The following is a 26,080-nucleotide window of genomic DNA, read 5'->3' as shown; positions in this document are numbered from 1 at the left end:
TAGTTTTATAATGTTGATAAGTTTTGTCTGTTTCACTTTTCTCTGCTGGATGTGTGTGTACAGGGATCGTGCTGCCGTCCCTCACCTCAGGTTTGTATTTCGGGGTGTTTCTCGGGCTGGTTTGGTGGTGGGTGTTCAGCCGCTCCATCAGCATGCTACTCTTCAGCTCTCTGTGTGTGATGATGGCCATCTTCAGCGGAGGACACCTGCTGGCTCTGTACCTCTATCAGCTGCCCCTGTCCCAGCAGCTTGTGCCACCAGAAGATGTCTACGCCAGGTACAGAAGTGATTTAAATGTAAGATTAGACTGATGTGTTCGAAAGTTGTGGTGCTTTCATTAAATAGTATCAGCAATTTCATGTTGCGTCATACCACTCTAACACAAATAAAAATTAAATTCGCCGCTTCTGTTTTTTCTGTCACTGAATGCAAGATCAAGCATTTCATTACAAGATGCTTCTTCATCAGGTCATCAAATTAATCACTTTTGACTATAAAATCGGTCAGATCAGCCCTAAAAGATGATATTATTACAATGTAAAGGCATAATATGTAACATTTCCATATTAAAATTTTAAGTGAATTATAAATGACTATTTTTGAATTTTGTACTACTTACATCAAGCCAAATGTTTCCAACAATATTCAGAGTAATCACAACAGAGAAATCCCAAGAAATCTGCAGTTTTTTTCAAGGCCATGGAGCTAAAAAAATAAAAAATAAAAAGGCAAATTTATTTATGTGCTTTCACGTTCATCTAATGTCTTTATCGAAACTGTCCTTTACTTTGAAGTTGGTTTATCTCTTATACATCCTCCTTACACATGCTCATATTTATTCTTGCTCCTCTCCTTCCCACCATGTCTCCTTTTATGCTTCCTTTCCTCCACTTCCTTCCCTCTACCTGTCCCAGGTTGTTTGGTATGACAGGAGTGATCAGAACCAACAGTTCAGAACCGCACACTCTTCGTCTGCACCCACATGTCAGCTGGCCTGACTTCATCAACCCTTTGGTTCTTCTGCTGCTCTACTACACACTGGTGGCCCTGCTGCACAAATGGGTCCACATGGAGGAGGTGTGTCTGAGCGTGCCCTCCCTCCCAAAACTTCACATAAGCTTCACTCAGTACTCAGATATTAATTTACATGACATGGCTTTTAATGGCAGTTGTGTTTTTCAGGATACTGTTGATGGAGACAAGTCTGAGAGTCCAGCGGAAAGTCCAGAGGCTCCTCCAAGTTTCTCCAGGGTCCTCTACATCTCAGGAGATAAGCAGGAGGTAACTTAACTCCTTAATTGTCCTCATGGATCACAGGAATAATGTATATAATGTTGATATTAGTGTATTATGTCAGTGATCAGTGCGATACTCTTTGTTATTCGGTATCGGCTAAACATCTGCAAATTAAAACAGACTTCAGAGTTTCACTACTACTTCACTTCAAGCCTTAAGAAGTCAGCATCTTAAAGCTGGCATCTTACAATATCTCAAAGACATAATCAACCTAATATTGTCTCTATTCTCAGCTTTTGAGCAGCACAGATGATGATACCTATTTACCTGATGAGGTAAGTAATTTTATTGACTGATAATAACATGAGACATGTGAATAGTGGTCTAAATGTACAGTATGACATGATGTGCTCTGTATCCTCAGCCAGAGGTTATAATGATGGAAAACTCCTGGCCTGATCTGGGGTCTCTGTTAGGAGGAGCTGGCTACACAAACTGCTACCTTCCACCACAGTATGAAGGCAAAGACTCACCTTCACATGGTAAACATCACAATCAAATCTCTACATACATGACCTCAGTAACAGTGACTTCATTGTTTTCATTAAACTAGCTGTTTATGTGAGGTTGCCCTGAAAACTCATTTCATCATTAACTTTTTCTCGCCCTTGTGCCAGAGACAGAAGGCGAAAAAAAAATGGAAAGTGAGTGTGAAGAGAACCTGAGGACACCAACAGAGACCTCACCTCCACCCTCAGGCCCAGGTGGTCTCGTCATCTTTGGACGGCTGGTGCAAAAACACAGCTATGTCAGCGCCCTTATCATCATGATGGTGAATTATACTACTAACAAGGATGTGTAATAGTTTTGTGTTTGTGCAGTGAGTCTTCTCATCTGAACAGGTGTAGCTGTAGGTGTAGTGATGATAGTGAACGGTGCACATCACAATTTCCCCAACAGTTTAAAACCCATAAGACATCCAACGAAAAAAATGTAAATATAGAAATGTTTGGCATTTTATATTTAAACATTAATCAAATATTGTAATAGTTGGTGATTCATTTTCTTTGACTTACTATTGTATTGACAGCAGCTGACTATAAACACAGAACAAAAAATAAATTATGTGCAGACATCACCATTAAATGTAAACTCTTGTGTTTAACACTGTTGGTCCATATTTCTGTGATGTTGGTGCAGGAAAATAATCACAGGAATAACTCTTTGGCTGCAACACTGTCACCATATCGAAAATATGTATTTCCAGGTGTGGAGTATCACCTACAACAACTGGTTGACTTTCGCCCTGTTGGTGTGGTCCTGTATAATTTGGATGATGCGAGACAGACGCCGCTATGCCATGATGTCCGCCCCTTTCCTGGCTATCTATGGCACCGTCCTGGTGGTGCTCGGCTTCCTGAGCGGGCTGCGTCTCAGCCGGGCCGAGCTGTACCCCGGTCTCCCTCTGGCTGTGATAGCAGACTTTGACCTGAACAGCTATCACCCTGCGCCCTGCGTCCACTTGGGAGCAAAAGTAAGATGACAGCAATCATCACAAAAAGACTTGTACATTGCCTATCTTTCCATAGATAAATGAATGTTAACGCACCAAAAAGTTGTTTTTAAGTATTAGGTATTTCTCTATCACACCTACAGCAGTATTGTCCTGCTATCATGATAAATTGTAGTTGATGTGTGGAGGAAGAAAAATAGCACAGGACAGAAAACCTTAATCAGTTAATTCAATTCAGATCATTTCCATTTAAATCTTACTCCTAATCAAATGCACAGATAACAGTCTGAGAGCTATGTACTGTCAGATAATTTTTGCAACAGCATTTGGGGACAGTGTTTACTATTTCAAATTGTTAAGTTGTGTGTGTGTGCACTTCATCAACTCACGATACACTGTATGTGCTGCAGGTCTTGTACAGCTTCAGCTTTTGGTTGATGTTTCGTCAGCAGCTGACGGAGAGAAAGGAGGAGCAGAGCTTAAAGGAAGAATCTCTGGATGACGTCAAAGTTGTGCCGCGTAATTTCTTTTCAATTTGCTTTTATAAATACTACAGTCACTATCGGAGGATAACTATCGGTATCAGAAGATAACATTTAGTTTTGAGTAATGTGTGCACACTATATGTTAGGCAGCTATATGACTGCCTTGATTTTGATGAAAAGTTAAAAATGTCTCCTTGCTCTCTCTTTATGCCCTCCTTTTGCTCTTATTTTATTCTTTGGTCCCATCCCTTCTCCTCCTTGTTCTTCTGTTTTTGGTTTCCTCCATATCAGCGGAGGAAAATCAGCCATCACCTCTGGTAGCAATGCTGATCTCAGGAGTGAAGGGGCTGCTGGTGAAATACTGGATCCTCTTCTGTTGCTCTATGTTCTTTGTCATCAGTTTCTCTGGAAAGGTATCTGTTGAAGGACTTAAAAACATATGGGAGAAGTCCCATTCATGACATATTTCCCATCACACATTCCCAATACTGCAGCTTCATCTCTGGGATGAATTTTGGAGGGAGTCCCACAGAAGGAATGAGGGGTTGCACGCCCGAATTATTCTGCTGAGGGCTTCAGAGCAAAGTTGTAGTCACAGTTGTAGTTTAAATTTAATGGTATACAGTTACATTTCAGTTGCATACAATGTGCATTTCTCTTGTCAAACAGGTACCAGGAAAACAAATACACTATAACTTACTTTAGATTAGGAAAGTGGTAACAAGATCATAAATCTTTTAAAGGTATAGTGTTTGAAACAATGTACATGATTGTGCAGAATTATATGAAACAGTGATCGTGTATATCCACAGTATGTGTGTTTTTGGACCATTAATACAAAAGTTAATTAGATAAAGAATAATATCTGCATTCCTTCCCAGGGCTTTTTGAATTGTAGTGGGCCACATCATTTTTGCCAGATTTCCTGCTGAAAAATGAACTATCCATTAAATGTATCTAATCTTAAGCATATTTCACTTGCTTAGGTCGTCGTCTATAAGATCCTCTACATTGTCCTCTTCCTGTTCTGTGTTGTCCTCTACCAGGTTAGTGATTTTAGTGATCTGACTGATAACAGACAGCCAACATTTTACTTCTCTGACTTTTGAAATGAAGTACTCTTATTTAGCTACATTTTACTCCTTTAGTGTTATTTTGACTATTATGTATACAGAGTAGATGAAAGGTGAAAATTTGATGCTGAGATTGTGAGGGTCAATAAATAGAGGAAAAATCTGCTTTACAGTTGAGATGTTGTTGCGTAACACACAAAACTACCATAGTTTCAGGTTCATCTTACACTGTAATGGGTTTACTCCATAATTATCATTAGTGAATCATTCAGCCATTGTCTGTGCATTAAAACGTTCAGAATGGGGTCCGGCTCTTACAGAAGCAGCTCATCCATACAATTTCACAGTTGAAAGTATTGATTATGATTCATAAACACATACACGGTCATTTTTTTGCTGCTCTTTTCCTGTGTTTTCTCCCCCATCTTATGTTTCTGCTGACCTTTTAGAAACACCGTAAGCACTTACAGGAAGGCCTAATGGCGTAAGGCAAAACAACACCATTTGTCTGTTCAGACAACATCAGCAACATCCTGGTGTTTTACATACTGGAGTGTGTGATGAAAGTAATATAGGCATTACAACCCTGACACCAGTAGCTGTTTGATATGCAAACAGGAATTTGAATCACAATGAGCGTATTGGTAGAATAAAGTGTGACGATTTCTTAAAGCCGGTAATGAAGTTATGATCTGTAGCTTCTGAGAAAAGATTTCTCTCCCCTCAGACCCGTTATGACGTTTGGCGCCGGCTCCTGAAGACGTTCTGGGCGGTGGTGGTCGGTTACTCCATGGTGGTGTTGATCGCCATCTACATGTACCAGTTCAGAAGTGTGTCTGGGCTGTTCAGGCAGATCATGGGCATGTCAGAAGAAGGGTGAGTTTATGCCTGTAAAGGATCAGTTCAACCAAAAATGAAAAATACAGTCAATATCTACTCACCCTCATGTTTCACCCTCAAAGCTTTGTTGTCTGCAACATTTTTTTAGGGTTTTTACAAAAAAACAGCATTGGAGCGTTCTAAAAAACTGATAAACCGGGGCTTTGTAATCATGTAATATTATTTACACCCTTGTGTAATGCTGTTTTTAGCGTGGAGGGTGAGTATATAATTTTATTCTTCCATACCATTTTATAATGAATTTTTTTTTTGAGTGAGCTGTTCCTTAAAGAATTTTTTTTGGGGGGAGTTGGAGTCATCTTGTTGTTTGAAATGTAGCATAAAGCACACTTGGCAGTTGTTGTACAATATCACATCATCACACCTGTCTGCCTTTTCAGTCTTCGGGACCTGGGTTTAGAGAGGTATGACACAGTGGAGCTGTTTGCACGTATCCTGCTTCCTGCTACGTTTCTATTGGCTTGTATCCTCCAGCTGCACTACTTCAACTCAGACTTCCTGACTCTCACTGACCTCGACAATGTACCTGTCAGACAAACTTCCAGGTGAGACAGCAAGAATATTTGCTGGCAGGGAAAGAATATCCTACTAGAACATAATAGGTCCTGCTTTATACAGCGAAGGACAGTTGATAAATTGAAGTGCCTTTTTTGTTTCTTTATGAACTTTATATATGTTGTGATTGACTGTTAAAAATATTATATATCTCTTTTTGTCTAATCTATCTCTCTCCACTCAGAGAGGAAGAGCTCAGGAGTTCAGTCAATGTGATATCTGAGACGTAAGAGCTGCATTTGTTCCTCCATAAATGTTTTGTTGTGCTCACATTTCACACACTTTGTCTAAAGATCTGTGATAATTCACTGCATTTCACACCACTGATTTTTACTAATAGACACAATTAAGTGTTTGAATCAAACCCACCACATGTATAGATGTACCGCCTGTGGATCTCATAAGGAGAACCATAAGTTGTGCTACAGTTAGTGTAAAAATAATTAAACACTGAGTTAGGCAGTGTTTACATGATTGATTTTTTTCGTTTCCATCACATTAACAGAATTATCCGTAATAGTCACTGCAATGTTCACTCATCTCTGTAATTTAATTCACAGCATTAAAGAAAATGTTGAAAAGTTCCAGAAAAGGTAAGATCAGTATTTGAGTTTGCTGTGTCATGCTTATATGGAATATAATTCAAATTCCAACAGACTTTGTGCATTCAGGGTTGGTTATCGAGAAAATAGAATTCCCTATGAAAACTAATTTTGACTCCCACCTACACAGTCTTAATAATTTTCTCTGCGTAAGCTTTTCCAATAATAGTGTAAACTTTTAAAATGGTTCCTGATATCCTCCAGGCTTGTGAAGGAGCAAATGGGAAATGGGAAAAGTCTGGAGACTCTGGACAGCGTTGGACTGCAAACCTCTTCAGAGAGATTAAATGAGGAGCAGGAGGAGAGGACAGAAGACGGTAGCTACAGATCAGGACCCGAATGGCTCTGTCTCCTTTTGTTTGGTCAATTAGGAGTGGGACAAATTACTGAGATAGCATTATATTGCTACAGTGTTTTTCATGCACTGGTGTCCAGTATCCCAGTTCACAATATTACATTTGAAACTCTTTTGTTTTCTAGTAGTTTAACCTTTTGCCAGTTAATTCATATTAGAAATTTGAATTACAGCTCACATGTTCTCATTTCTTGTGCTAAGAAGATTCTTTATTGCTTGCTGCTTCAAAATCTTCTGTCTATGTAGCACAGATGATTGTCTCACCATTCATCGCTATCTGAGCCCTGTGAGAGCAAATTATATCTAATATCCATCCCTGGCTACTCTCTCTACTTCCAAGAGTGTGTCACCGACAGTCAAGAGGACAAGTGGGTCGTGATTGTGGACCGGGCGAGCCTGCTGCTCGTTCAGGCTTTGTCAGGACTGCACAAGGTCCAGGAGCAGAGCTGGAGACTGCTGGAGCTCCACAGCCTCAAGATCGTGTCCTCCGGCATCATCTGGGTGTCACTGCAAGAGGTGAGATGTTGGGTCACATATGTGTGCATGATATTGATTTACTCAGTGCTTGTTTGATTGACTCTTTTTTGCTTCATCCACACCAGAGGTGCAGGTAAAGTCAGCCAGTAGCACAACAAATTTCTAGCCTGCAATAATTTTGTGGACTTATTCCGTGGAGAGAATCATGTTATTTTGCTTCGATCAAAGAGGTGAAGGCAATAAGTGAAACACTGTGGTTTCCCTTTTTACAGGTTTCTCTGATGAACTTGCTCTTCCTGGTTCTGTGGGTGTTTGCTCTGCCATTCCCACGTTTAAGACCTTTGGCATCCAGCATCTCTGCTGTGTGGGCCTGTGTCATGGTGGTGTGCAAGATGTTTTACCAGCTCAAAGTCATCAAACCCCTTGATTACTCCTCCAACTGCACAGCTGTGAGTACCCATAAGTGTGTGTTTGTTACAGATAATACATCAGCTGGATCACCTGTCGGTCAAAAATCTTGCTTCTTGTTTAGACACAAGCATTTCTTCTTATTCACACATATTTGCCGTTTGTGCCTCAGGCCCTGGCACCATCCAACAGCTCGGGCCTGGATGATGGAGAGGAGCTGAGGGGGAACATGATGGAGCTGCTCAGGAGGTCTGTTCTTTACATCGAACCTGTAGACCCCATCTACTGGTGTGGAGCACTGCGGAAATGCGAGGGCAGGATCCTCCCCTGTCTCAAGGTACAGTGACACATTTGCCAAAATCCAAAACTTTATATTTTTGACATTTGTGACATAAGATTACATAAAATCAATGGCTCTAATGCACTCTGCTTTGCGTTTACTGTAGATCGAACTGTATTAAGTTAAATCCTTTAAACAGCATTTTATAACCAGGAAAATAGCTTTTTAAAGAGATACTGAAGATCCCAGACAGAGACATAAGACATACAACAAAATTGCTTACATCAGTTTTAATTTAAGAAGCCCATTTCAGCCGGGGGTTTGAGTTGTTGAGCTTCTCTCTAGAATTACGCTCTGTGCTATAGAACCATCTGATGGTGCTGGGGCTGCTGGTGTTTGAGGCAACCGTCCACCGGCACCAGCTCTACTTCCGTCTGCACAACGACCTGAAGGCCCCGCCATTCAGCATCATCTTCCAGGGCATCACGAGGCAGCACCTGGATCACGGAATCCTGCCCTGCATCAAGTACTTCATCAACTTTTTCTTCTACAAATTTGGACTGGAGGTACTTTTTAGGGGCTCAACTGTCTGTCCACATTTTTTCATGTGTATATGAACCATTTAGTCTTTCTGACATTGGATTCTGAACATGTAAACACTTCTTCATAGGTCACTTTAATCGTGGCAGTGAACGTGATTGGTCAGAGGATGGATTTCTATGCCCTGCTACATTCCTGCGCTTTAATGGCTGTTTTGTCACGGCGCCGCAGAAAGGCTATCGGGGAGGTGTGGCCGAAATACTGTTGCTTTACTGCAGGGCTCATGGTGCTGCAGTACGTGCTCTGTATTGGCATCCCACCTGCTTTCTGTGCTGGTATGGAAGAATAATCTGTGATATTTGTATAAACAATCTACTGATATCTTCTGATCTTCCTGAAAACATTTACATTTGCTGAGAAGTACTGCATCTGTCTCATTCATGCTATTCTACATTATTCTGTTGTCTCATTAGACTACCCCTGGAGAACTGCAACTCATCCTCTGACCTCTAATGTTATTAAGTGGTTTTACCTGCCTGACTTTGCTATGAGACCTAACCCCTCATTCATATTCTGTGAGTTTGTCTTTATTCTCTTCCGTTCCTGACTTATTCTTCCTTGTGCCAGATTTTGACAGGCCCCTCCTCATCACTCTCTCTCCTGCTCTCTGCAGACGACCACCTCCTGCTGCTCTGCTCATCTCTGCAGTGGCAGGTGTTTGAGGAGGAGAACCGAGCGGCGGTGCGACTGCTGGCTGGAGACAATGTTGAGATCAGCCGTAGTCTGGACCCTTGTACCTTCAACCAGTTCATACCTGTAGATAACTTCCTTCACTGCAGGTCAGAAATACCAGCCTTGTTCTTCATGACTTTTCATTTTGGTCATTCATCTTCTACGTTCTCTAGAGAACAGATTTTTTTTTTCATACTGTGAGTAGAGTCTTCCATTATATCTCATATTTGTTTTGATCTGAATGCTAATTTTAAAATTTCTTATCTCTGTTATGAAACATATGACTAATTTTATTGAGGTTTAATTTATTTTCTCCTTTCCCCGAACATTCTCTCAGACTCTCAAAATATAAATGTATAGGTCATAGATAAGAAAGTGACATAGCCAGAAGTCAATAATCACTTAGCTGAAGATATACTGTGTAACCTTTTTTTGCATTAATATATCTAAAAATGACTTGTTATATATTATATATATAATTATAGATACAACGAACAAACTTTAAAACGTTATCTCATCCGTGAATACTTCTGTCAGAGAGTTTATCATCGGCCGTGGAAGAAGACAACAACTCCCACGATCCCATGCTACTTTTGTCTTTTGTTTGTTTTCTCTGAGACTACTAGCTGAAGACATTACATGGTGTGCATTTAATCAGCAGCAGATTCCTGCTCTGTAGGCTGAACTACAGGTGGACAATTGGGACTCCATCATGCTGGTTTGTGGTCTTTTTAGGAGCATTAAGGGGTTGAGTTAGATCATTAATTCATGTGTCTTGTCAAACTCATGAAAGCTGTTCTGGGAAGCTAAAACTGTTGGCTAAGCACTCATGGACATCTCCCATTTCTGTGATAGACTTTAGCCTTTGTTTATCGGCTTTATTTCACTTTCTGCCCCCAGCCTTCATCATATTTGCCATCTTGCTGTTAACAGAAAATATTTTACTAAGAAAATAAATTTAATCTAAACCAAAGCTGGGCATCAATCAGATTCATGGACAGTGCATGGAAATAAAAGAGGCTGTGTTGTTATTATTCTGTTGACTTATCAAATTGACTCAACAAATGTAATATATATAAATATTAATTTATAGCAAAGCATTAGACAACACAACAACAGGAAAGATTCAGTAACACAAATGTTAAGGGAACAGTATGACATTTTGGGAAATACCCCTTTGGACTTAGTTGAGAAGGTTGATAACCATGTCTATGAGCTAATTATAATTCTAATGCCAGGAGAGGTGATGTTTAGCTGAGCCTAAAGTCTGAAACATATGGAAAAGATAACTTGACTTGGTGAACAACAGCAGATTGTTTTATATGAAGAACTCACCTTAGAGTAACGTGGTGATTTTATGTTTTTTGGTCAACAGTTAAGCAGTAAGCTTTAGAGATGTTAGCAGATGCTTGGCATCCTGTTTGTATGCTAAGCTAAGCTAATCGGCTACAATAGCATTAAAACATTCCTGTCTTCCTTGTCCTCAGGTGCTACCTCGACATGGTGAAGGTGTTTGTGTTCAGCTATTTCTTCTGGTTGGTGCTGTGCCTCATCTTCATCACAGGCACCACACGGATCAGCATCTTCTGTCTGGGCTACCTGGTGGCCTGTTTCTACTTCATGCTGTTCGGAGGCAGTGTGTTGATGCAGCCGGTCAGATACATCCTGCGACTGTGGGACTGGCTCATCGGATACACCTGCTTTGTGATCGCCATGAAGAACCTGCTGTCTGTGAGTTTCCACACAGTAAAGAAATAAGTTTAGTTGGTCATTTAAGACACACATCATTCAGTTTTATAGCCTTTATAGCAGACTCTGCACTGTCAGTTACAGCATCTCTCTCTTCCTTCCTCTTCCTGTGTCTTTCGTGATCAGCTTGGTTCTTGTGCATTCCTGGACAGCCTGGTGAAGAACAGCTGCTGGTTAATTCAAGCCTTCAGCATGTTCTGCACTATCAAAGGCTATGACATCCGTAAGTGTCTGTAACAGATGGTGAGAAATCTTAAATATCAGTACATTCTTGGGGAACTTAATTGAGGATCTGTCGGTGTCCTCCAGATAGTTCAGGTCAAACAGAATACAACATGTCTGTGTTTCAGCCGATCCTGACGATGAGTGTGAGCTGCCGGAGGGCGAGGCTGGCATCGTCTGGGATGCCATCTGTTTCACTGTCCTCCTGGCCCAGAGGAGGGTCTTCCTCAGCTATTACTTCCTTTACGTGGTGTCTGACCTCAAGTCGTCCAAGATATTAGCCTCCAGGTCTGTAATCCACACATGTTAAACAACCTCCAGTTTAGACATGGACATGCTGAGCAAGCTGTAGGATGAGGGGTTACAAATGACAGTGAAGGTTGATGGTTTGAACATTGACTCCTGAATTTAGCGGTAACACTGAACCCAGCCTAGCTTTGTATTCTCTGTATTCCGTCTACAAAAGGACATCAGAGGGACACGATGGAGGGCGGTCCACAAGAAGCATAATGTTTATGTATTATTTAATTTGGTAATTTGTTAAGGAAACTAGTCATGTCAGAGAAAGAGAAGCTCCATTTGAACCAAAGTATATGTTACTGTGTTAATAATTTGTTATTGGAAATTTTATTCGACATACATGTTTAATTGTTACAGATTTTGGCGTGTTACAAGTTAGGTGAAAATACTGGAAGTCAGCACTGCCTCTGTTTTCCTTAGAATTAGTTTCTTTTCAGGAAACACCTTGAAAATTAGGAACTAGATACATAATTTCTCTTTTTTTCCCTGTCTGTTGTTTCCTTGTAGATGAGTTTTCTAATAATTGTAGAGAAAAGACCACGAACAAACCCCTAAACAAAGTGTTAATACAGTGCATCAGACAGTAAAAACACTAGCAGAAGTGTTGAACAAATAACTCCAACAACAACTCAAGTCATGTTCTTCACCTCTACCTCTGTTCACATCTAAGGGGTGCTGAGCTGTTTGAAGCCAAAGTGAAGAAGTTGGTAGCAGCGAGACTGGAGTTGGAGAAGAAATCTGTGGAAACACTGAAGAAACAGTAAGAAAGTGTAGAGTACGTTTACCACATCTCAGCTCACCTGCTCTGACCATGTGAATGAATTAACATCCCCCTCTCCCTGTAGGATGGAGAAGATCAAATCTAAACAGAAGGGTCGGCCTGCAGCAGCAGACAAAACGACTCTTTCTGCTGATCAGGAGCAGGTGACACAGGGTAACACAAGTTATTTTTCTGTTTCTTATTAAACTCTTATAACTCTCTTAAATAAAGCATAAAATATTTTGGAAGTATAGATTTGAGCTCAATTTAGACACAGAATTGTGGAGTTATGGAAAGGTCTGAAAAATCACTTTTATAATGCACTTCTCACTGAGGTCTATATTTTAAGCTTTTACTTTAGGAATCTCTTGATCACTACAAGGGTGAAAATCAGCAGTAACTAAACAGACCAATCTGTGCTTTCCAGCTGAGGATGAGAAGGCAAAGAAAGATGCAGGAAAATGGTGGAAGCCTTGGGTGTCTCAGCCTGGAGGTGAGCGGCAACATCATACAACCTAAACACTGATCAGTGTCTTCACAGTGATGCACAGATGTTAGACAAACCACTGGAGCTCCTGGAGTGACACGGTCATGTAGTTCTGAAGCTGTTCAATGTTTTATGCAGTGGAAAACAACTGTGGCTACCACCTGTTTGAGAGTGACAGCGAGGAGGAAGAGGAGGAAGTTATAGAGAAGAAGGAAGAGGAGGAGCCAATAAAGAAGAAATCTGCTTTCCAGGTGAGAGCCAGAAAAACACCTGGAACAAAAAGCACTAATGAGGAATGATGACTCAATGCAATAGATCTATTGGTTTCATTTAATTTTCCATAAGCTCAAGATCATAATTGCTCCTTTTAAAGCACTGACCGGACAATGTCCCTATATTGTAACATCAGTCGAGTTGTGTTTCTGATGTCTTTGCTATCCCAGTTGGCATACAACGCCTGGGTCACCAGCTCTAAGGTGGCTCTTAAGGACCTGAAAAAGGAGAAGAAGAAAATAAAGAAAGAAGAGAAGAAGAGAGCAAAGAAAGAGCTGCAGAGACAGCAGGGTGAGAGAGGGACATGTGGTGTTTACATCATTCTGGATTCAGTATTAATTTGATCATATCAGTCATTTTGAGTCAGAGCAAAAAAATGTTTTTACACTAAATTTATTTTTAGCTTTTTCCATCTTGTTCTGCTGCTAGAGGCATTAATATCCAGAAGATTACACTTTGCAGAGCATGAATGAATTTAATAGCAATCGGCCCTCTAGACTATGACATACAACAGCATCTTGTTTGCAAAGGTGTCTCATGGCAAAAGATTATATCACATCAAGGATCAGGATTCATCCACTGACAGCAACGGAAGTTAGGTCAGACTTTATGTTTTCTACTTTTGTCTTCAGTAATGTGTTAAAGGGATATTTTGTCCTGATCATGAAGCTTGAGGAGAGGTCAAGAAGTCACCAGAAGCCTTCAAATGCTTTAAGGATTATTAATCTTTTGGAGACATCCTCACTTGTCGGACAAAAATGACAAAAACTTCCAAAACAATTTGATAATCAAATCTTCTTTTTTCAGGTATTGATAGGACAGACTCAAGTGAAGATGAACTGGATGAAAGCATTGTGGAAGAGGAGGGAGAGGAGGAAAAAGGTAAATGAACATGAGCCACTGCATTAAACTTTGGAGCAAACCAGTGGACTCGACCATTTTTTTAGTAAAGGAAACTTCTGAGAGAAGGGAATATTTTGTTACTGAGTGACCTTCTATTTGTATAATGTGATAAAATTCTGGCACATTCATACTAAACTTCACACACTCATATATTTATCTTCTCCTTACAGAAAACATTCTGCAGCGCGTTGTTAACACCTTGAAGTTCATTTGGGTGTTTGTTCAGGCCCTTCTTGACGACCTGACGGAGGGTCTTAACTCGTTCTGTAAAGACAGCCTGGGCATTTCCAAGGTGCTGCTCTTTGAGCGAGCATTACTCAGCCAGCAGCAAAAGAAGGTGAGAAGGCAGGAGGGAAAACTGATGCTTTCAGCCATGTGTTGGTTTTAGCCTCAAGGTGAGGCATCACTGTTAAAAAACAGTTAATACTTCATGATCGCACTGATGTGATGTGATGTGTGTGCTATGTTGAATGCAAAACACACATAACACATATAGTACACCCAAACATCGACATGTAGTGCAGTATACTGCCCACATAGGTGATGTTTTTGGTCAGCTACACCTCCGTTTGTCTGAACATGCCGTTTGTCCTCATTGTGTGCATTAGCATTCTGTTTCCCTCTTTTTCTCTCACTGGCTGGCTCTGCAGGGTAAAGAGGTGAGCCAGGAGAGTGTGAAGCAGTTTTATGAAAACTGGATGTCCCGTCAGAACACACTTTCATCTCAAGACGACCTAGATGACTCCCTGAATCCCCTGTCCTCCCCACCTTGTGTTCCCTCCTCCTCACACCATGCCTATGAAAAGCTGAAGAACCAAGCCTCTAAAGTGTCTTGGGGTAGCAGCGTTTCCAGGTGGGTTACTTCTGTATTTCTTCCTGAGCATACATGGGCTGCATGTGTAAAGGAAGAGCTGCAAACATATAGACAAATGAATAGCATTATTACTGTATGTTTATACCCTGCTCATCCGCTGTCTCTCTCCTCCACACCTCCAGCTGTATGACAGATGAGACGATGCTTGGCACCCGGCAACCAACCCAGGAAGAGCTGGACGAACTTCCTGTTGTACCGCCTGCTGCTGACCAGATCAGACGGAGGCTCATGAGAACAGCCAACATCGACCTGACCTTTGTTGTGATGGATGAACTTCCACCAAGGTGAGAGAGGAATGTTTTCCAACAGACGATGAATATGTGTTCAAATCCAAATTTGCTACAGGATTGCAGAGGATTTTCTATATGTGTTGTGCAAGTTTTCTTGATTAACATATCATTGTCTCTAAAGCTGTGAAGATGGGAGCCCTCAAAAAGAAGACCATGAACAAATGGACGATGAGGAGAACGTGGAGGTTGAGACAAAACCTGAGAAAGAACAAGAAGAGACAGAGGAAGGGGAACAACAAGAGGAGGATCGTGAGGTGGAGAGAGAAGAGCTGACTGAGAAAACACAGCAGAGAGAAGATGGTGAGTGCTTCGATTACCCAGAATCCACCTCATTGGGCTTCAGGGACAGTGATGGAGAGAAAACCCTCGACCTCCCAGAATCTCCCAGACCTCTGAGTCAGGAAACAAGGAAACTCACTGCCAGTGAGCTGCTGCTTAACAAGTCAGTAAACACAAGAATTACTTGATAACAAGACTGGAGTGTTTTTAGGAGCATATGTATGACACCTTCTCTTTTTAATCCATTTTACGTCTTTGTCTTTCCTTCACCTGTTTCTATAGCATGTTTGAAAATGAAGAGATCTCACAGTCCGATAAGTTTTTCATGACGTTGCCGAGGCCACTGAAGCTGCTGTTTGCCCTCTATAACACCATGGTGTCCAAGTCAGAGATGCTGTGCTACTTTGTCATCATCCTCAACCACATTGTGTCGGCCTCGTTCCTCTCCCTCATTCTGCCCATTCTCATCTTCCTCTGGGCCATGCTGTCTGTGCCCCGGCCAAGCAAACGCTTCTGGATGACCGCCATAATCTACACAGAGGTGAGTTAACAAAGCGTTGAGTGATGTGTTTACATAATCTTCAGTCTTGAAGGGGTTTTTTTGTGGTAATTAAAATTCATTGTGGAACAAAATGGCTCAAATTAAACTAATACTCTGCTTGTATAATAACGCAGGGTTGGCTGTTAGCATTTCTGCTTATCTTATACTTTTGTTTGGCAGCTGATATTGTTTCCACGCCCACATTTTTCATAATGCTGCAGCACTCAAATGTGGGCAACTTGTCAGAAAGATACAGAAGCTCAATACAGTCAAAAGCTTTAAGTTTAGTTGATTAAAACTCAACTTGTTCAATCAGAAGAATAACAGAGAAATTTCTGTAAAGATCTTTTCACCTTTTTTCTTAAAGTAAATGTGTGTAAATCTATATAAAGTTAAATCAAGCAGCGGGTGCTGATGCCAGCTTTTTCTAAGAAATGATCACTGAAATTCAGGTTAGTCAGGTTCATATAATTCATAGAAATTCAGTATGGTTAATGTAGTCCAACGGGTGTTAAAGGATCTTTTAGTTGCTCCTCTTGGATCCTCTTGAGACCAGCAGCTAGAAGCTACTTTAGCTCCCATTAATACAACACTCCCAGATCTTCAGCTCAACTATCGGTAGGTGAGTTGCATTGAAGGTAATGCAGGAGGCAGGTTTGAAGAATGCATGGGAAGAAAACAGTAGCTATGAGTCTGTTGCGTTGACTTTGATACTTTGTTTCATAACTGTCTAACTAGGACTCAAGACATCAATTTGTCCACCTACTGTTTGTTTTCTCTCATTCAGTAAAATTGTCTCTTATGATTAAAAGTGGTGTTTCATATAGTCAGGTACAGATGTAATTTTTTGGTTTACAAGCTCCATATGTGAACACCAAGTATAGAAAACGGACATATTTCAGTTTTTGGTGAAAACAATATCTGATTATTTGTTAGCTTTAAAATACAGAAAATCTAGTTGATCAAATGAGGACTGAAGTTACTCACTAATTATCTATTGTTTCAGCTGATTTATCATCCAGAACTTTCTTGCTCTGTTCCTCTCAGCTGACTGTTGTGGTGAAGTACTTTTTCCAGTTTGGTTTCTTCCCCTGGACCACCTCTGCCTACCGAGGCATCAATGCTGAACGGCCCTTCGCCCTGCCCAACATCGTCGGGGTGGAGAAGAAAGATGGCTACGTCCTCTTTGACCTCATTCAGCTGCTTGCTCTGTTCTTCCACCGGTCTATTCTCAAGGTAACCATGAAAAATTACCACTGAAATTGATCTGCCAATTCCAACACACCCACCTGCGCTTGTACGTCTTTTAGAGGAGCACCAGCATATTGCCTTGCAGCTAGTTTTGCATGTTAACATTCTTTTTATGTCCATGACGGTACAGTGTCACGGGCTGTGGGACAACAAGGAGGTTGAGATGCCTGATTTTTTCAAGAAAATGAAGAAGAAAGTGGAGAAGAGAAAGGTGACTGGAGGAGATAAGACCAGCAGCAGCAAAGAGAAATCTCAACGTCGGCTCAAGTTCCTCCCTCTGCAGGCCTCCACCACCTCCATATTCTGTAGACGAAGGAAAGGCGAGTCTGCAGAATCTGATGGTGAATATTAAGAAAAAGTCTGATATTTTGATCCAAATCTGACTCAACAGTTTTGGTCAGTCTAGTTTTTTCTGTTGTTTTTGTTCTTTTTTGTTTGTTTGTTTTGGTCTTCTCACTGCATGGCAGTTAATCACCTTATGACTGATACTTGTCCTTTTCATGTTTAATGTTTTTTTTTTCTTGTGAACTGGAGAGGTGAAGCCCAAGAAGCAGGACAGCAAGAAGAAAAGGCGTAAACAACACAGGGCTCCTCTGAGCAGGAAGGAGAGGATCAGACAGCAGATCAAAGAGAGGATGCTACAGAGCAAAGCTGCCATCATAGAAGTGTGCGTTGTTTCGTTTGGTTTTGGTCCACATTTGCCACCTTTTTTGTATATTTTGTAGAGTTGTGTACTTATATTATCCAAAATGTTTCCATCAGTGTTGAAACCCAGAGAAATCCACCATTTATTCACAGTAACAGTGCGTTTCATTTGGTCGCCTGTCGCTGTAACTTCCAGGAGACAGTCAGAGAGGGAGGAAAGGAGTCGGATAAACTTAGCTTGAATAAAACTTTAAAACATTTCCTCGTCCGTGAACATTTCTGAGTAAGTCATGTCTGATCCAGTTGATGAAAACAACAACTCCCATTAGACCCATAGTGGCAGAGGTTACATACTGTGCTTTTGAATGAACATTGGACTCTTCATTCTGTGTGAAGTCTTTGCCTGTGAGTGTGTTTTAGATCAGGTTGTATACTTCTGGATTTCTTATTAGCATCACGAAGCAACAATAAAAAGAAATGTTTGTTAGAGCCAAATTGACAGCATAATGATAAAATGTTAAAACTACAATGATGTGATTGTCATTTCCATAATAACAAGTTAATCAACTTCCACAAATGATGTAATCTGACATCTGTACACTGTATGGACCGCGAATTACTGTAGTTGGTCCAGGATATTTTCAAACTAGTTGCTGATGTTTGGATTTTACTCTCAGGTTGTGATCAGTTATCTCAGAAATTTTTGTGCTTGCTATCAAAATTTGATTTACAAATACAGAAAATATAGACTGTCTCAGTCAGGGAGGATTGGAGACACTTTATAGACATATTTTTTGATATACAGTATTTATCACAGCATTAATCAATATTGTAGAAGATATATGTTTGAAATATGACACAATACAAAGTCAAATTCATGCTCAGCACATTTTGTTATGGTGGATCAAAATCCTTTTTGAATATATCTGTATATTTTTAGTAATTGTGGTGTGACAGGTACCAATAAGATTTAACTCCATTCACCTTTGTTCTCAGATCCCAGCTAACCAGCTAATACTGATAGCAGTTTGTATACAAGGAATGTTGGAAATTATATTACTGATAGTTTGCCCTTAATAATCTAAGAGTTTGTGAATCTGACAACTTGAAGAAAAATGTACGTCTGTCACTTCATGTTCTTCTTTTTTCTACAGCGCCCTTCACATTTACCTACCCATTAGACAATTTTTCTACGACATCATCCACCCAGAATACAGTCCTGTGTGTGACGTCTACGCCCTCATGTTTCTTATCGACGTAGTCAACTTCATCGTTACTATATATGGATATTGGGCGTTTGGGGTGAGACTCTGTCCTGTCACTCTTCAAACCAAGGATATACACACTTGCAATGCGTTATTATGTTACGTACTGTATGACACAGCCAGGCTGATCTTTGTTTCTCTGCAGAAATACTCTGCAGCGGCTGACATCACAGAGTCTCTGTCAGAAGACCAGGTTCCAGAGGCCTTCTTGGTCATGCTGCTCATGCAGTTCGGCACCATGATAGTGGACCGAGCCCTCTACCTGAAGAAGTCCCTGCTGGGAAAGTGTGTTTTCCAGGTGGTGCTGGTGTTTGGCATACACTTCTGGATGTTCTTCATCCTCCCTGGGGTCACAGAGAGGTCATCATCTGAATTTATTATTCAATTGACCCAGAATGTTTTGAAAAAACTGGAGATGTTTTGATATTAATTCCTATACCTGAACTTGAATATCAGCTGATAACTGAGTATCAATCTTGGACTTATGCATTAAAAAATATCTAGTTATTATTTTAACAGCTCTATGCTACTAACTCTGAAGGGATGTGATATGTTTGCTGTTGTTGAATAGCCTGGCTCAGATTAAATGCTTTATAGAATATGAAGGGATATATACAGAGAACAAATTCCATAAAATCTCTTTTATTATTTAGTTTGGCAGTCAGTCATAACTGAAAAAGAACACAAATATTAACAAATGTAAGTTTGCTCACTGGTGCTTGTAGTCACACAGGTCACTTGGATTGTTGCATATATTCGTGTACTTGCTGATAACCAGATACAGCATTTTAGGCTTAATCAGAAGCATTTCAAAAACATATTAAAACTAACCCACTCCTACTGATCTCATCAATCCCTCATCCCTCATCCCTAAATCCAGTTCAAGACTAAAATGTTATCTTTGATATCTTCATTCATGTCTTTTTCTCTCATCATGTCTTTTTTCTCTCCACAGGAGGTTCAACAGGAACCCTGTCGCTCAGCTCTGGTACTTTGTGAAGTGTATCTACTTTGGCCTGTCTGCCTACCAGATCAAATGTGGCTACCCAAACCGTATCCTGGGTAACTTCCTCACCAAGAACTTCAACTACCTGAACCTCTTCCTCTTCCAAGGGTAAGAAAATGGTTACTTTCTCTAATAATAATAATAATATTTATTATTAGCATGCAGCATTTTTCAAACTTTGCTGAATAGGACTCATGAGTGTTTGTGATTTGCTTTATTTTTATTTAACTTGTTATGGTTATTATTTACAATGATGATTTGGACGATCTTACAAAATAAACCATATTTCTAAACAAATTTCTTCATTTTGTCTCCTTCTCCAGGTTTCGTTTGGTTCCCTTCCTGACAGAACTGAGGGCGGTGATGGACTGGGTTTGGACTGACACTACTCTGTCACTCTCCAACTGGATTTGTGTTGAAGACATCTATGCTAACATATTTATCCTCAAGTGCTGGAGGGAATCTGAAAAAGTAATTGAAAGCATGTAGTACACGTACATTTTAATCATCACCATCAGCGTTATGTATAGACCACTACTACTACAATACCACACACTCACTTTAGAATAAAATAATATCAAAGGTGCATTAAGTATGGAATTGGAGTATGGAAATGGAGATTTGCATTTGCCTCATTTTAATTCCATACTATCCTTCCATTGTGTCTCTCCCTCCCTTATAGGTTATAGACAGATATTTTATCAATGCCTATTCTGATGACCAGGCAATCATTTTAGTCCTTTACCAAGTATAAATACGACTGTAATGTAATTTGAAATGTATTCTGGTCAGAGCTACTAAAATAAAGAGTTAATTAGATTAAATACACTTCAATTTTTGACTGTTGTTCAGACAGTTGTCATGATGAACATCTGTCTGTTTTTAAAATAAATGGATTGATGAAGAAAATAATCTTTCCACCCAGAAGACTGAATAATGAGTGGTGAGAACTACACTAATGTAATTGTAATTCTTCCAGAAATACCCCCACCCTCCAGGACAGAAGAAGAAGAAAGTGGTGAAATATGGGATGGGAGGATTCATCATCTTCGCCCTCATCAGCATCATCTGGTTCCCCCTCCTCTTCATGTCACTGGTCCAGTCAGCAGCTGGAGTGACCAATCAGCCACTGGACGTCTCCATCCAGCTCAGCATCGCAGGATATGAGGTCAGGATAGAAACAAGTACTACAAGTTGTAGTGCTGTAGTAATAAATACAGGCATGATCTCTTGTGGATAGAAGCCCGCAGTGTTACACTTCTAACTGTACAATTCAGGCATTAGTCTTTGGCCACCTGTGTGTTTGACTCTTCAGTGTGTCCGATTGTGTTTCCACAGCCTCTGTTCACAATGAGTGCCCAGGAGCAGAACTTGATTCCATACACAGAAAATGGATTCAACCGACTCTCCAAAGTTTACGCGACCCATCCAGTAAGACTCCTTTCATTTTGTTCATTTTTACTGTACCAAACTGCACCACCAAACTGAGACCACATTCGTGCCCATCTGCAGTCAGAAACGTGACAATGCTCAATATAACTGTATAGTGTACTTACTATAGTATAGTCTATTGTACTGTATCATAGCAGTAACTGACTTAATTATAATTACGACCTATGACCACAAGGTGGAGCACCTCCTATTGTCTTTGTGTGTAGATATACAATATGTCCATGTGGAGGTATAATGTGTACAGTCGTGTGAGTCAGACAGAAAAGTCTTAGACCTTTGTTCTTAAGACGTGAGAGTAAGAGAAGATATCAAGCTTTAGTGTGTTCCAGATACTAATTTTTGACTCTGGGGACAGAAAGAAATGTGAACGGTTCACAGTGTCGCAGCAGATAAATAAATTTTGTTTTTTTGTCCCTCAGTCACGCTTCGTAAACCAAAAGTACTGTTTCAAAAGTCAATTCTTTGACATACAGGGTGCCAGTGCAAAGATCTGAGAACTCAACAAATGTGATCAACTTTTCTACCTTATTACAACAACATCCCTGGTTCAGTTCTAGGCAGGGACCTTGTATGTCTCTTTCCACTCATTTGCTGTCTCTCAGATTAATTTGACATGTGGCTCTCAGAGACACAGTGAACATTTAATTAACCTCGGGACACTGGATGACATTTATTGCAATAACACTAGCAGTTTAATCCCATTGTTTCCCTCTCTCTCTGTCTCTCCCAGTCTGCTATGCAGTTCATAATGAACTACATGGTGGAGGACATTGTTGTTGCTAAGATCAAGAGCGATGCTAGTCTGCTGTGGAGTATCAGTCCGGCCAGTCGAGAGGCCATGATACTGGAGCTCAGCAACTCTTCTCATATATACATGACCTTACGCTGGACACTTCTCAGGTGAGTGTGTTTCTGTGACATGTAATTGTATTGTTTGTGTGTTTATGTACTGAGCGCTCCTCTCCTTCCCTTCTCAGAAATGCCTCCATATCAATGAATGCAGAGACAATGGGAGAACACACTGTGAAGTTTGAGGACAAGGCCTTGAGGGAAGGGATAGTCCACATGCTCAAAGGCGACAGCAGCAAACCTGTGTGAGTCCCCAGTCGACTGAGCACAACCAGCTGGTGATCACTTAGTAGGACTGTTTGTTTTCTTCATGTGTTGAAAAGCAGTTTAATTACTTAGTAGAGATGTTAATGCTAGAGAACAGCTTTATTAAATCAAAGCAACATGCTGCTAAGTGACACTGTATTTTCTCAAGTCTGACTTGGGCTCAAAATCTGTGTTGTTTTGTCCTGCAGAATCATTAATTCCCTGCTGCCAAAGTTCATCAGGGGTCCCAAAGGACCAGAGTCCAAAATGGCAACCAGGATGAAAGTAGGTTAGTTACAATTTATTGTACATTCACCATACTACAGATGTTTCTTTGATAACTTTTTTATCTTATTTGTAGGCAATGTTTCATTTGTAAAATGACACTGCCTTGTTTAAAGCATGCAGTTTAAATTAACCCCAACATGTCCTCCCTCAGAGTACTCAGACCGCCCAGACCTGGCTTTCTTCAGGCCCATGTCAATCAAACTTCAACATATCGCTGGGGCTTCAGGAGGAGAAGCAGACCAGTGGTGGGTCGTAGAGGAGTGCTCTCCAGGTCTCACCTCCACCAACTACAACTGTCACAGCATAGAGATAGTGTTGTTCAACGATAAAGTCAGCCCCTCCAGTCTGGGCTTTCTGGCTGGACATGGGTAAGTAACAGGAAAGCTCACCTGCATTTTGTCAGGGAAATGTTTTTGAAACCTTCTGATGAATGAAAGTTTACGACTCGGTGCATTCTCCTTTACTCTCAGTATTTTTTTAAATTTCTCTCTTGACGATATACTTTTCCCCCCACTGCTTCACTTCTCTTCACCACAGCATTGTTGGCCTCTACATGTCAGTGGTGCTTGTCATTGGAAAGTTCGTCAGAGAGTTCTTCAACGGGATCTCCAGGTCCATCATGTTTGAGGAGCTGCCATGTGTGGACCGCGTGCTGAAGCTCTGCACGGACATTTTTGTAGTCCGGGAGACAGGAGAGATGGAGCTGGAAGAGACACTGTTTGAGAAACTCATCTTCCTCTACCGATCGCCAGAGACCATGATCAAGATGACCAGAGAGAAGAAAGACAGCTAGGGTTCAGTGGAATACCACGTGCCTGTACAGGACATCACTCCAATTGGATGTACTAGAGCTAATAACATTTGGTTCAGGGGAATTAAATCACTTCATTTTTATTATGAGTGCAGTTAAAGTTGGATTTGAGACAAATGGAGCAGCATGGGGAACTTCATTAATGATCCAGATGTAGCCAAAAATCCTACTGAAGTGCCCCTGAGAAAGACTGCCTCACTTTCTAACTAATCCTTACATTTGGCTTCAATGGAAAGTCCAAGCAGATGAATGCTTATATAAAAATGGATGGACAGTTTTCATGATACAATTAAAACGCACTGAACCCCAACACCAATTAACCTGGACTGCAACAATGAGTTTACAGTTCCTGCCAGTTGTTATTTCCTGTAGTTTAATTTTTAGCTCACTGGGCAATGCATGCATTTCTAATGATTTTGGATGCAGGTTTTTACTTGACATCTTTCTCCATGACTTATTCTTACAGGAAAAATTAAACTTCAAACTACTGATATGCTCATGGATCAACACACAAATACCTCTGTAAATACCATGTTTCTGTATATGGCTATATAGACTACTGCACTGATTTATTTATACCAAAATAAAAATTGTTGATACAGACAAAAAATATTTCAGTGTCTCATTCTGTAGTGCTGTAATGACATTCACCAACAATACAAGAATTCAAGGAAACAACATGTATTTCAGATATCCATCTTTAATACAATTTTAATTACAAATGAAAGGGACAAAAATGCAATTTCATTCAGGTCCTAAGTCTCTAACAGTTCATCTTGGTGTCATCCATCTTTTTTCTTGTCCACAGTGTGAAGGACAGGGCAGGACCCCACAGCTCCAGGAAAATCGTATCTACATCACAATCTCACATTCTGGAGGAAAAGTGAAACAGAGGGACAGCAACATTAACGAAGATAGCCTCATGAAAATCATTATGCATCCCAAATGGGAAAAAATGATCATTCACATTAGTGACCTCAGGTTTTAGGATAAGTCTACTCAGAATAAAATTTCTGCACCAAAACAGAGTTTAGTTGACAAAAACTTGTCATCAGTTAGAGAAAATGTCTAATAAACATAAGATCTGCATTCTGAAAAATAGTAGTTTTGTATTAAACTCAATGGGCAAAACATTTAACTTCATGAATGTCAGGACAACATTTGAGTAAAACTATGACAAATGTCTATCCCGTTCCATATTCCCCCCAAAAAGTAAATAAATAAAAAAATAAAAATAACAAAAATTCAAGCAGCCAAATCACCTCTGTACTGAATTATCTGGTTTATCTTGTGATGGGATCAAAACTCCAATCTACTAATTATTTTGCAGATTAACAAAATAATTTCATTCATTCAGCATACATGAAGCACTGCTAAAGATTTATCTACAACCACACTCAATAGTATATGGATTAAGTGAGTTATAAATTAGCTCCTCCTTGAATAGGTACAACATTACAGTGTTTCAATGTGCACAAGTAACTAACCAGTTTATTAAAATTCTGATACTGTATACAAACTTAAATCAAGTGTGCTGTACTTCTGTTAGAATAAATGTTAATATGCAAGAACACTGATGTTCTTCTTCTATCACAGTCTCACTGAAAAGAAGACCTGCACACTGTCACCAGTCAATGTCACAGCGGCCTCTCATTGACATACACAAACTATCAGGGGTCATGAAGAATGTGTGCGTAGCTATGCATACGCGGTATCTCTTCCGTGCTGACAATTTACAATAATAATAATAAAAATAAACTTACATGCAGACGATGATTTTGGTTTAAGGACTCTGACGTTGGCTTCGGCGGCCCTCAACGCTTCGGTTTTGAACTGCGGCTTCAACGCAGCCCGCACCGCGCTAGCGCAGATAGCAGAGAAGCGGATGTAGCTGCAGAGAGGACACATCTGTTAGCCGCATAACAGAGAGGAATAATACCGACAGAGATGGGTTTGAAATAAAACACACCACTGCGTCTGTGATAAAAAATAATGTAACCGATGCATGAACAGAAAATGTCCTATCCTGGATAAAATAATTAGCTTAAGATCAGCTCCAAAAATACGCATGGGTTGAAAAGCTAACTAAAGCTAAAAAAGAACGTTAGCTTTGTAGCTCTCTGGAGCATTTAAAGAACGGAATGACAAGAACTAAAAATAAAAATATTCATTTCTAATAAGAAATCCTTAATAAAAATAACTTCGTCAACATAGTCAACAAAGCTACCTCTGTAAATATACAATTATGTGGTCTTACCTTAGGCCTGCCTGTCTCCAGTACGCAACCATCTTGTCTGTGGCTTCAAGGACAGGTCGGATATGTGCGTGATGATGTAAGTTTAGGTACGTTAGTCTTTTTTTCCACCCAATAAGAACAGAGCTTAATCATGATTGACAGTATTGACGGCCATTTGGACCGCCCCCAACAGCATA

At 40.3% G+C, this 26,080-nt stretch overlaps 2 protein-coding genes across 2 annotated transcripts; one reads left to right on the top strand and one right to left on the bottom strand.

The window, feature by feature from the left end:
• Window positions 1-1,822: 1,822 nt before the first annotated feature.
• Window positions 1,823-24,243, top strand: si:dkey-11f4.7 (piezo-type mechanosensitive ion channel component 2). The gene is made up of 45 exons (XM_046395967.1): window positions 1,823-2,068; window positions 2,504-2,770; window positions 3,160-3,268; window positions 3,526-3,647; window positions 4,221-4,280; window positions 5,035-5,183; window positions 5,588-5,752; window positions 5,947-5,988; window positions 6,323-6,355; window positions 6,569-6,681; window positions 7,060-7,235; window positions 7,469-7,645; window positions 7,777-7,941; window positions 8,250-8,450; window positions 8,555-8,759; window positions 8,898-8,999; window positions 9,098-9,263; window positions 10,644-10,887; window positions 11,032-11,128; window positions 11,256-11,415; window positions 12,098-12,187; window positions 12,273-12,361; window positions 12,615-12,680; window positions 12,813-12,925; window positions 13,118-13,238; window positions 13,755-13,829; window positions 14,021-14,187; window positions 14,501-14,703; window positions 14,847-15,008; window positions 15,136-15,456; window positions 15,576-15,834; window positions 16,882-17,070; window positions 17,216-17,426; window positions 17,620-17,752; window positions 18,885-19,032; window positions 19,141-19,355; window positions 19,951-20,109; window positions 20,325-20,472; window positions 20,981-21,169; window positions 21,340-21,432; window positions 22,184-22,353; window positions 22,431-22,547; window positions 22,758-22,837; window positions 22,988-23,204; window positions 23,374-24,243. Exons 1-45 carry the CDS (start codon window positions 1,934-1,936, stop codon window positions 23,627-23,629), a joined length of 6,879 nt encoding a protein of 2,292 aa, XP_046251923.1. The 5' UTR covers window positions 1,823-1,933; the 3' UTR covers window positions 23,630-24,243.
• An 84-nt stretch (window positions 24,244-24,327) lies between these two features.
• On the bottom strand, window positions 24,328-26,039 carry atp5f1e (ATP synthase F1 subunit epsilon). The gene is made up of 3 exons (XM_046395966.1): window positions 25,905-26,039; window positions 25,411-25,538; window positions 24,328-24,519 (listed from the first exon to the last, which is right to left on the bottom strand). Coding segments are annotated over exons 1-3 (162 nt in total). The 5' UTR covers window positions 25,937-26,039; the 3' UTR covers window positions 24,328-24,517.
• Between the last annotated feature and the right edge of the window lie 41 nt (window positions 26,040-26,080).

Source organism: Scatophagus argus, chromosome 8, assembly GCF_020382885.2.
Source record: "Scatophagus argus isolate fScaArg1 chromosome 8, fScaArg1.pri, whole genome shotgun sequence".
NCBI classification, from domain to species: Eukaryota; Metazoa; Chordata; class Actinopteri; family Scatophagidae; genus Scatophagus; species Scatophagus argus.
The sequence above is the reverse complement of the archived record's forward strand: the minus strand, read 5'-3'. Positions and strand labels throughout refer to the sequence as shown.